Consider the following 12,686-nt stretch of genomic DNA (forward strand, 5'->3'; position numbering starts at 1 on the left):
TTTTTTAAATAGTCCAAGCCAAGTTGCAAAAACAAAGGGATATATTGGGAGATATAAATAATATTCATAACTATGTTTTCATTAGTTCATAATCACCTGAAACTAAGATTGTTATGTTTTTGTCACCTCAGCCTGAGCTATTTATATCTACATATGAAGCGAATTTTCCTCCACAGATTTGACCATGTAGTTTCTACTGTAGCCCAGAATGGACAAACCAAACACTGTCTCTAAACAGGGCCATTTGGACAACTATAGTTTTATCGCCTGCTTGGCACACAGGAGACTTTTCAGTTGATTGCAGTCTGCAACATCACCACTAGATGTCACTTAATCCTAGACACTAGACCTTTAAATACAAGCTTCTTCTGTTTTGTGCTCAGGGAGGGTGTCAACTTTTTCAAGCAAAAGGCCCGACGGGATGTCAAGTATGTATTCTTTTGAATTTTGTAGTGGATATTACTGTTTGTGGGTGTGCACAAAATTGCATACATGATCGCATCTGTGTGTGCATGTGCAGGATTTGTACCCTGATCATGTTCATCTGGACACTGTTGTTGAAGAAAGCCCAGAGCTGAGGCCCCAACTCCTCCCAGGCTTTGGCCATGTTCTGTAACCTCTCTAACTCCTCAAATGTTGTGTTGGCCTGTAACACACACACACATACACAAATCAGCACAAATAAACACTATAACAAATCAATGCACATTGATGTAAATTGATGATTGTTGGCATGTGCTGTTAACAACACTTACAAAATCTGATGATTTTATTTGAAGTCCTTCTGTTGTAGAAAATAGTGTCAGATAGTTAACATCAGTGAGACTTGTAAAACCTGATCTTAACTGCAATCCTTTTTTAAAGCATGAGCGTGAGTAATAAATGAGTAGACATCCACATTAGGTCGTTTTCTCTCCCACAGCAGGTCGTTTAACTCTCATTAGCAAAAACTCCTCTTGACATTGATCTAAGTTGTGTCAGGACGACTGAATGAGATGTGACAGACAGAAAAACATTCTGTTTTTCCTTTCATTGCTGCACCCTCACATTCAATTTATTGTTAATTTCTCCCCTCACACTGCTCCCCCTGTCCCTCCACCCTCCTCTTCTTTGGTAGTCAGCTCATTCCTAAGAAGGGTGGGGGTTCGGACGCATTAAAAACAGATACGCAGAGTGGTGAAAGAAATGGAGATGGAGAGAGAAAGTGAGCAGAGAGACAAACAGAGAGAGCGAGAGGTGAGGGGTCGGGCTGGAGGTGGTCTCTCTTACACTCTTTAATATCTTGTGGACGGCAGGGGAGTCGGGGGTGTACAGGATCTTTCCCATCAGCAGGGGCTTGACTGAATTCCACACAATTTTTGTGACAGGGTTGGACTCCAGGGTCTGCATCAGGGCGTTGCAGGAGGGAGCTACAAGGGGAGGAATTGTGAAACAAGTGAGATTAGATGAAAAAAAGATAAAGAACAGGACAAAAGAAAAGAGATAAGACATCTTATTGAACTTTCTCATATCCTCCACACCTGGGTAGCATTCAGATTCTATCAGTGAAGATGCTGATTTATCAAATGGCTTTATGGTGCAGATTTCCAAACTCATAGTATGTGATAAACTTGATTGGTTTAGCTCTTGTGCGGACTAAGACAACTGAAGAAATGTAAGAAAAGCTGTGACATCCAAGCTGTGAGCCAATTAAATGCTTTTTATCAATTCTGAACAGGTTTTTCGATATAAAGTGCTAAAAATGTGAAAAATTTAAATATTCCAGGATGGTCAGTATGCAAATTTTAGTGATGATTGTGCTGTTTCGGGGGATTATTGTTCCATATTGCAGAAATAGAGAGGCTGCTCAAAGCAGGAAATGAATTCCAATTAATTTCTGATCCTTCAGGAAACAAACAAATATTATAAAAGGAATTAAATCTTCAACGTTTTGCTCTCCCTTGTTGAAGCTTAGCAGAAGTTGCAGTATAATTAACTTTTTTTTCAATAAAGTTTACTTTTTAATTGCACAATTAACAAAACAATTAAACATTATAAATTAATGTGCTTTTAAAAGACTCTTTAAAAAATAAAGCTGGTCCAACTGTAAAGCCCAGATAGAAGTGTTCAACAGTAAAAAAAATGAATAAATAATCAAAGAATTATCTAAAAAACCCAATAAAATCATAATAAAGTACATGATAACACAAAGAAAAAAATCATTCGTACTGACAGTTAAAATAATGAAAGATACATATGTTAAATTGGTAAATAAAGGGAAAAGGGAAAATGTATTACATGCCCTGTATAATGACTGCAAAAACAGAATACTACAAATTATACTGTATCTACAGCAGGGTATGTACTATATACTGTATTGGTATATAGTACAAACATATGCTATAGAATTCAGACTTTGAAACCCCTTTTATCAATATGCAGGTTTTTAAAATGAAAACCCACTAAAATAGGCAACAGACTCCTCTCCCATTGCCAGTAGACAAGAGCTGTGTACACAACTCTGACGCACCGGAAATTATTCAGTCTCCCTCTCAAAGTCTGTGCAGACTAATATGACGGTAATGTCATTGCTATCCTAGGATTCGCAAATTTGCACACAAGGGTCGTATTTCCATCAATGCCAATCAGAGTTGATCAGAGCTGGAAATGATGAATACCCGTGACACTGTCATTTTTTTCAGGAGTGAATGTCTTTGTAACTTTCACCATTAACTACAAAAGCCAGATGTTAGCAGCTATTGGTGGCTTTTTTGTACATTGGAAAGGGGCTTTACACAGTTCAACACCCCTTCACTTACTGACAGAGTTGTCATAGACGTAGTTGTGGTTCTTGGTGCCGTTGACCCCCAGAAACACCTTGTAGTTGTTGTCCTCATACCAGTTGAAGGACAGGACCCTGGAGCCGCCTCCCTCTGGATATCCACAGAAGAGGCTCGACACACTGGACATCAGCTTGGTGAACGTCGGAGGACCCCCGGCTTGAAACAGAGAGTAAACCACCTTCAGGAGCTCCTGAGAGCTCTCCCGCTCCATCAGCTGGAAAAGTCATACAGAGGGCCAGTTAAAAAAAAAACTTACCTACTGACTTGATAAAGTTTTAAAACCTACATAAGATCATCCATAACATCTTAAAGTATATCTGTTCAGGTTTGCCTTCCTTCCACTTTCACCTGTTTTTTACGATGTGCCTCACAGGTCATTCAAATTTCATCGTGTGATATAAAAATCCCTGTTTTTTTTTAATTAGGCGTCTTGATGTGGTAACAACAAAAACACCACGATACATCTCAAATTACAACTCATTTACTTCAAAAAATGATAAACAGGAACCACACTAGTCAGTTTATGTGCCCCCTTTACTGTCATATTCTTTGACCTGTGTCTGGAGATCATGGTGGGTCAAATCTATCTCCAGTAGGATGAATGAATGTTTGGTATTGCTATAAAGTGTAAATAATTAACCTTGAGCTATTTGACCTTTTGTCGGATGATTATCTACAGGGTGGGGTATTTATGTCCGTCACATTCACTCATACTGTGTGAACAGTGTAACATAAACCATCACTAGAAAACAATAGTTGAAAGATAAGCAAACATGTTGGACAGACGCCTCTCCTCAAATTATGAGGATAGTCTGCGGATGGACTAAATATCCTCCTATTGATGAAACAAAAATAGCTTCATCCCAGTGCATTTCTCCGCGGTGTGTATCATTTCCTTTCTAAAAAAATAGCGAAGAGGCCGCCAGTAATTTTATTTCTTCTGAAAGATAAAATCAGATTATAGTGAAATCAACCTAAAATGTCCTTAAATCTGGGAAATGATTTAGATGATCTCATAAGGGATCAGATTTTAGGTGTAGTTTGTTTTTATTAGCACAGCTCTATAATCCCCATGAAATTTAAAATGTAGACTAAAATGCAACACTGATAAACTGGTTTCAGAGGTCAGTGATGAAAATTATTCATTACTACGTGTGTGCGCACACACACACACACACACACACACACACGTGCAACACACCTGATTTTTTTCACTCACTCCCTTTTCCTCCCTTATTTATCATTTTATACAAACACACTAAATTAAAAGGAGGGAGAGGTGGGTAATGAGAGCATTTGGCTCGCCTTTCTGTCACCACGGTGATACGAAGGTCCCACCTACAGGATGTGTCACCTCAAAGGAATGTCTCTTTTTCCCTCGACCCTCCGACCCCCCTCTCTCGCTCTCTCCCACACCCTGCCTAAGGTGACGATGGGATACGCCTCCCCTGGGACACACAGCGAACGTGCCGAAAAACACAACATAGTCCCCGTCGTTCTGTCCGCTTCTGTCTCTTTGTGTGTTCACACGCCTGAATCTGTGTGTATTACGTAACTATACTAACTGGTAGAGGTGCAGTTCATAAATGCATATACCAAGATTAGTGGAAAAAGTATATATTCTATTCTTTCTGGTGCAGAATATATTCTGTTGTTTTCTACTCTTTTACAATATATTTTCTATATCTCTAATATATCTATTCAATTCCCTTAAAATCTCTATTCGGTGTGATTCTACTCTATTCCATTCTATTCTAAACACTGTCTGTTCTATTCTAATCTATGCATTCCCATTCTGTTCTATCCCTCTACAATATCTATTCTATTCTATTCTATTCTATTCTATTCTATTCTATTCTATTCTATTCTATTCTATTCTGTTCTATTCTATTCTATTCTATTCTATACGTTCTGGTGTGGAATATTCTATTTTTTGCTACTCTTTTACAAAATATTTTTCTATATCTATATTTACTTACAATCTCTATTCTAATATATTCTATTATATCCTGTTCTGTTCTATTCCTCTACAATATCTGTTGTAATCTTTTTTTCTACTCAATGCATCTACAATATTCATTCTATTCTATCATTTTCTATTCTGTACATCTACAGTATGTCCTCTCTTCTATTCTCTTCTCTTTTATTACTCTACAACATCTATTCTTTTCAATACATCCACAGTGTCTTTTCTAATCTATTCGCTTCTGTTTTATTCCTTTACAGCATCTATTGTATTCTATCATCTTTGATTCTATACATCTACAATATCTATTCTGTTCTGTTCTATTCCACTAGAATATCTACGCTTTTATATCAAGTTCTATATTTCTAAAACATCTGTTTTATTCTATTTCTCTACATCTACTGTATTCTTCCCTACTGTGTTACATTTCAGTTCTATTTGATTTGCATTTAATGTGTATTAACTAAAGTGATAAATACACATGCTCAGCTCTGTGTAAAAGATATGCAAGATACACGTACGCTTGCACGCACATACAAACTTACATACACACACACACACACACACACACACAAAATAATGCCTGGATATATGTACATGGATGCACATACACACACCCTCAAACAAAAATGACGTCAGCTTACAACGACCCATCAGCACTTGCAAAGTTCACATGGAGGTTGTTAACACACACATGTACACCCCATATTGTTGAGCCCATCACTCAGCCTCCTCTGTGAGCGATTCTCAAACTGGGAGCAGCGGAAGAGGCGAGTTTCCTGCAGCGCTAAAAATACTGGTTGCTCTGATCCTGCAGGACCAAGGAGATGAAGACGAGAGGAGTGGGAATGTAAAAGGGATTGATGGACTTTGGAGCACTTACAACTTGAATCTTCTCCGACGTGGCCTTAAGAACCTGACCCCAGAAGTGCAGGTCAATCCCCTGGGAGGTGCTGTCCATAACCTGCGGCATCTGGGGAGACAAAGTCACAAGATGCATCACTCCAGTGGATAATATCCATACAGTGTTTTAAAAAATATGATGAACAGAGATCAAATGAGAGGTTAATCACTGTTTCTTCTTTGTTGTTTTGTATCAAAACCATCTCTGCTCTGTTTAGGGCATGTCCTGTGATGACCTTAGACAGATGACCATTTATATCTAGCAGGAAACCAGTGAAACAACAACCCTAAAGTGCTGGAAACTGAGTACTTTCAAGAAATAAAAAAACTTTTTGCACACTTTCTTTACCCAGACGATACAATCAGCAACATGGTAATGAAAACCATCACACAGTATATATGGCTTTCCTTTTTTGCCACGCAATTTGGATCTGTTTGATGAAATAAAATCTAACAGTTGTTCGATATAGAAACATGCTTCCTCTGAATCTTTGTCAATGACTTCATCTTGGGAAACCATTAGCAGGAGGCGTTAGAGAGGGTCTGGTCAGGGCAGGGTGCTGAGGGATACGGAAACCCCGAATGCAAAGACAAACATGCACATGTGATATCCTTCCTCCTGCATTCCTCGCGCTTGCATTTCAATGAATGAAGGAAGGAGGGAGGGAGGCGGCGTGGGGGGGGAAGAGAGAAAGCGAGGGAATAGGAAGGGAGGGTGTTGAGAGGTAGATGGGAGAGAAAGGAGTCAGGAGAGTAGCATGTTGTTAAAAGGCGGAGGTCAGTAAGGTAATGGGCTTTAAACTTAGTGCTAATGGGTTAAATGCACAGATCTCCACTAAGATGTCACTACGGTAGTACAAAGTGAGGAGTACTGCATATGCGCTTAGTATATGTGTCACGGATTGTTTGTCTGCTATATTTGTCCAATACATACTGAAAATGTTACCAACATGTTCATTTGCACAGGAAACAATGGTGGAATGTCAGTAACACACACACACACACACACACACACACACACACACACACACACACACACACACATTTGTATATATATATATATATATATATATATATATGTATATATATCTATATATATATATATATATATGTATATATATGTATATATATATGTTTTACTTATTTGGTCATGAATATTTAATGTTTCAGAAATAATTCAACAAAAGTTACAAGGTGCTTTAGGTTTGACTTTAAATTAACATTTTTTAAATCAGTTGTTAATGCAAGTATTAATCAAGTATGAAGTAGTAGTAGAAGTAGTAGGGTCCACTTTTAGTCAGTGTGAAATGTAAGTAAATGTCCCCAGAAACACAGATCTTATGCAGAAGTCTTTGTCCAGCCCATTTATTTTTACCACGCAGACTGTAGGCATATCAAGCAAGCCAACTGCACGTGCTCCAGTCTCTCGCTCCAGTCCAAAACGCTGCTTTTACCCTAACCATGGTAAAGTTAGTTTTAAGCTGGATATGTGACATTCACTCCAGACCCAGCAGCATCATTCAGTTTCACTGTCTCCCAGCCTTGGCAGTAGGAGAACAGCAAACTCACCTCCAAGCCCTCGTTTTACCGATGAGGGCTGACACGGACCATCAGTTGTACCATTAACTGAACCACGAGACCACAGCTATCCGTGGACGTTTGAAGCGGAAAGGATGTTGGAGCCTTTAATTACCGGCCACAACAGCAGGGCTGGTGTTGTTTTATCTTGTGAGTCTGTGTGTCATCAGGGCAAAATGTGGTCCTAGAGACACCTATTGTTAGTGGCAGCTACCACAGAAGCTGTTTTAAGTACTCTGTCTTGCTGTCTGAGGACAGGATTTGTCGCCACAGTAGCTACAAAACCATGTAAGATGCAGTCATGAAACTTTACAGGTGCTTAATTGCAACCACAATGAAGGTTCAAAGATGGGTGTGGTCTGAGCAACGGCGCCAGAAGTAGGGAAGGGGCAATTTCAGGCCACATTCGCTTTAAGTCGAGGGTCGTTGTATTGCCACTGGAGTGGTCCCAGCATAAGAGGGTCGCTAGTTTCCAATCACTTACACCATAGAGATCTTTGCATTATTGTAATATAATATATTTTACACAATATTTAATTAATATTATATAGGCTCCAGTCTGCCAAAGATAATCAGGAATAGATAATGGATGAATAGATGGATAGACAGAATGTGGGACAAACTGACAGTTATATATTTATTGCATCTAAAGAAAAGGAAAAAATATCACAAAAACATGCAGGGAAGGGAAAACACATGGACAGGTTTGGTAAAAAAATCTATGATATTACCAAAAAGAGAGGGGAAATAAACACATTAAAATACACAATGAAAACAGATTTAATAACTTTATAGTCAAGCTAAGTAAATAACCGCTCTGTGGATTTGGTTGATCCAGGTCATTTTAGTCCATCAATCCAACATTCACTCATTCATTACTGGATGTTTTATTAAAATGCAGATTTTGAATCTTTATTTTGTCCTCAAAAAAGAGGTAATGTACAACACTGTAACCCCGTCATGCTCTTACTGTTGCAGTCAGTCTCTCTAGCAAGCAGATAACCAGGTGTGCCGGCAGCTGAACTCTTTAGGCTGACACATGTTGGTAATGTATTTATACGAGACGACGCAGCATCGCGTCTTCCAGAATACCTCACAGGCTGAAGGCGGGGTCGAGATAAGCCCATTACAGAAACAGGCCAAGAGGGATAATGCCAGGCCAACCTCCTGAGCCAGTCACCTGACTCACTCAGGATGAACCCAAACACATTTATAGAAGAAAGGGGAGGGTGTCAAGGGGAAAAGACTTTAAATATAGTACATTTTGTTGTTTTTTTTGCATTCTCTTCATGCTTTTTTTATTTTATATAATATACTGACACTGTAAATTCAAATAAATAAATAAAACTACTTTTTCTTTCATTTAAAGGATGACTGTGACTTGTGGTCCTGTCATCTCATAGTTTCTTGCTTTGTAAATAAATGTGTAAAAAAAATTGAAACATGGCCCATAATATATTCAAAGCCAGTGACCGAGTGAGCAGGTCTGGCACAGTCGCCTGCACGCTAGTATCAGCCACCAGGCCTCAAATGCAGCCCTGGCATCACCAGCAACTCTGCAGAGAGCAATGAGTCATGACATCATGCCACAATTCACTACAAAAAATCACTAATCTGAGCAAATTTGCAATCACAAGAGAGTACACAATCTAGAATGTCTGTATCAACTTTAGTAAACTCTTTTGTAACTGTGAGAAGGTCCAGCTTGGTATTTCCAGCCAACAGAATTTGCATGATGATTGAACTGGACAAAACTCTGATTTTAATCAGGAGCATCCTCTGAGGCTGTCAAATGAAGCCAAGTGCCAAAAACTGCAGTTCATTAAATGAAAACTTGAGGCTGTCTCCAAAACAGAGTAAATCCCCCTAGACCGCCATGTTAAAATGCCCAAATTTACAGCAGAATTAAACATGTTTACAGCCTAGTGCAAACATAGGTTTTAGTCTCTATAGCTAAATTCAACATTCATAACATCTGTACAGGGGTTGATTTTTATATAATTCACCCATTTACGTTTTATTAAGGCTTAAAACTATGCATATTTAAAGACTGTCCGTATGGCTACAGTCTGTAATTTAGATCCACCCCTCGCCCCTCAGCAACCTCTTGTCTAAATATGGTCACTTCTGGCTCTAAATAAAGGAAGATGGCCACAGACAAAATGCCAAAGTCCACAAACTGACTCAAATTGCAACATCAATGAAAAATTTCATACAGAAGTCGGACAAACTGGACATACCCACAAGTTTTATGAGAACGCACCACTTACTTTAGAAATTTTTGCCATTTCAGTCACTATTCAAAAGTGGTATTCATCCCCCCAAACCCCCAACTCCTCACACCAGCCACTGCTAAAAATGCCAGTGCACCAAATACGTATTAATTCGCCACTAAAAATATTCCCAGAAAAATGCGCTTTTATACACCCGAAGTTACTGAGCGTTTTTTAAAAATGAAATCATATATTTGTAAGGTGTTTTCAAAGATGCACCTCTTCAATGGGCACCACTGGCCTTGGAGCTAAGTGCTACAGACGGGGGAGGGAAGTGAGAAAGCACTGAAAGACAGACAAACACATTAGTCTGTCTGCCAAGACAGGAAGAGGGACATAATTTTTCCAACAAATACAGCCTTCAGAGGATTTCTCAGTGGAAATAATAACTACCATGTCAGTAAAAACAAAAGTAAAGAAGGGATGTAAGAAACAGCATCCACTTTACAAAAGGAGTAATGAAGCTGGTCAGGAACACTGGACAATACGGGCACATATAAAATATGAATGACATATCACTGCTGAAACCTGAGCAAATTAGCTTGATTTCTTTTAAAAACATGGGATGAAGGTCAGCTTAACAAGAAATGACCTAAAAATGATCAAGAAATCAGTAAAACGTTACAGGAAAATTACCTGAAAATAAGAAAACAAGAGAAAGAGAAATAAAAAAATAGAAGAAGAACATCCTCAAGAAAGTGTAAAAAAATAAGTTTTTGTCTGTAACATAATTTTAAATGTATAATAAAGAGACACATTACATTTCTGGATATTTTCCTCTTGTTTTTTGACAATATCTAACAATCCCCCCAGCTAATTTTCAGATAATTTCCTTGTCACTACTTACTATTTTTTGTGCAGTTTTGCGACATTTCTTGACAAGTTTCTCATTATGTTTTTTAAAGAAATCAAACCATTTTCTTAGGTGCCTGAATGCAGCACAAGAAAACTGATGATGCAGGTCTTAAAGGCTTCATTTACTAATTGACATAGTGAAAAAAGCACAACTCACCACTTCGAAGATTTTGAAGAAGTCCAGATTAGCATAGAGGATGTCTTCTATCTTCTGCAGCCTTTGCTGGCTGAGGGCACACATGGCATTGCGGACCCCGTGGAGCCCCATGCGACTGGGGAAGATGATAAAGCGCTCGAGCAGGGCCTGGCTGCAGGCGATGTCTTTCAGCTGCAGGTCTGGGATACCAAAGGCAAACTGGGGAAAATGAATAAAAAAAGGTCAAATGTTGGATTTATTGGGTTAAATGTCTCAAAGAATCATCAAATATCATTACAATGACCTCTGAAAACTGATTTTACACCATGAAAAATATCTTATTTCTTCAACATCATTTTAAAAATAAAGTGCTCATCTGTCATCCCTCAAAACTGCACCTGTTCGAGTCGTATTTCTGCATTGACGAGCTGGTAGACTACAGACTCTGAGAGGCTGGCATCTCGCAGGAGGAAGGCCGTGAGAACCTCGTCATCCTTCAGAATATCATCTATCTTCAGCCCACGGCCTGGACAAAACATCAAGAGCAGAGACAGTGAAAGGTTAGAGCCACTAAAAACAATATTGGCCCGACAAGCGCTGGACTGCACAGAGGAAATGACTCACAGCACGACAGATTGGCAGGGATTCTTCAGGATGTTTCAGGGAAAGTCCAGTGAGCAAGAGGATGTGTGTTTATACGCGTATCCCCGCAAAAGGTCCTGTTAATTTCTTTTGAAGTAATATTATGGAGAATCTTTTTATCTGGGGATTCAGGCTCGGTTATGAACAATCCTGTGCGTATGAATGACGACAATAATGTGAATATTACCAAGGAATACGAGGTCAAAAAGAACAGGAGTGAAGGAAAAAGGAAGTTTATCGTGGATTAATCGTGGTATAACTGTCGCAAGCTTTTATAGCATGGATAATTAGTTACCAAAAAAATCAGGAAAAAGGAACAAGAGTTTACATGCGACATCTGACATCTCAAATGTTGGTGAACGATTACTGCCAATGTACACAAACTAGTTCTGCAAAATGCCACATAAAATGAGGCACTGAAAGTCAGACTGAGACCTTGTAAATGAAAGAGAAAGTGAGGTAGTGCTATGATGAATGCAAGACATGAAACACCAACAGAAAGAGGGTGTGTAAACAACACGAAAGATCAGAGATCAAGATAACAAACTTTCTCAAGAAAAATGATGTCCACTCTTGGCTCTACATCTTGGCCAGAAAGCTACATCAAAAGCTAACTGACTGAGAGTGTTTGTCTCTTCTGATTACAGCGTTGGGAAACAAAAAGGCTTTCACTAACCATTATACACTCAAGGGAAGTGCTGCCGTCTCAACCACTTCTCACATTTTCAGCTTTACCTGACACCACAGATGGGTTGTTGCGTAACGTTTCCATGAAGTTTGAGAATGACGACATATCGTGCCAAAGACGGCCGAGCTGCTGGACCTCCGTCTCATTGAGCAGAAGCTCCTGGACATCAGCATAGAACCGTGCCAGTCTAAAACAAGCCAAAGAAATAACACAATCACACGGAAATAGTTCAATTTAGTAACTATCCTTGATTATATCGACTTTTATCCTGTATTAACAAATGTTGTACAACCACACCATATGTAATCAGCACTAAGGCAAAAATGATCTGATTTTGATTCAACAAATTAATGTTTAATAAGGTTTCTGGTACTGTGAGGGTTTAAAGGTTAGAGTGCTATGATTGGGCTTACACTGAGTTGTTATAGTTGGAGACAACGCCTGGAGACTCTCCTCTGGTTGGATATCTGAAGCAGGGGTTGTTGACGTTGCAGAAGATGCCCTGAATCCAGGGCAGAATCCCTGCTGAAGGCATGGCCTTGTTGGGGAAATGACCTGACAGAACAGACAACAAATTTTAGGGCATGTAAAATAGAGGTCGACAGATAATAGGCCTGGCTGATTATCTGGGCCGATATTTGGCATTCTGCCCATTATCTGTATCAGCGCTTTTATCAGCGCTATTTAATTGGCCACCGATAAAACGAATTAATTAAAAAGTGCAAGGAAAGTGTCAGTGCAGGACGAACTTTTACCTTATAAAACCTCAGGGAGCTATTTTTGTTTATTCGTTTTTTATTTAAAGTTTCACTTGAGTTTATAA

At 39.0% G+C, this 12,686-nt stretch overlaps 1 protein-coding gene across 2 annotated transcripts in view; it reads right to left on the reverse strand.

Moving 5' to 3' along the window:
* LOC121951197 (retinal-specific phospholipid-transporting ATPase ABCA4-like) overlaps window positions 1-12,686 on the reverse strand; it is a 58,076-nt gene that overhangs the window by 41,183 nt on the left and 4,207 nt on the right. For both annotated transcript variants that reach the window (XM_088085791.1, XM_088085790.1), the window contains exons 4-11: window positions 12,277-12,418; window positions 11,911-12,050; window positions 10,932-11,059; window positions 10,555-10,752; window positions 5,672-5,761; window positions 2,799-3,036; window positions 1,270-1,409; window positions 530-646 (exon numbers count right to left, since the gene is read on the reverse strand). In XM_088085791.1, the coding sequence (XP_087941917.1) occupies window positions 530-646; window positions 1,270-1,409; window positions 2,799-3,036; window positions 5,672-5,761; window positions 10,555-10,752; window positions 10,932-11,059; window positions 11,911-12,050; window positions 12,277-12,418 (1,193 nt within the window). The remainder of the gene's footprint in view (window positions 1-529; window positions 647-1,269; window positions 1,410-2,798; window positions 3,037-5,671; window positions 5,762-10,554; window positions 10,753-10,931; window positions 11,060-11,910; window positions 12,051-12,276; window positions 12,419-12,686) is intronic.

The sequence above is a fragment of the Plectropomus leopardus genome, chromosome 12 (genome assembly GCF_026936395.1).
Source record: "Plectropomus leopardus strain MGB_pleo_1.0 chromosome 12, ASM2693639v1, whole genome shotgun sequence".
Taxonomy (NCBI): domain Eukaryota; kingdom Metazoa; phylum Chordata; class Actinopteri; order Perciformes; family Serranidae; genus Plectropomus; species Plectropomus leopardus.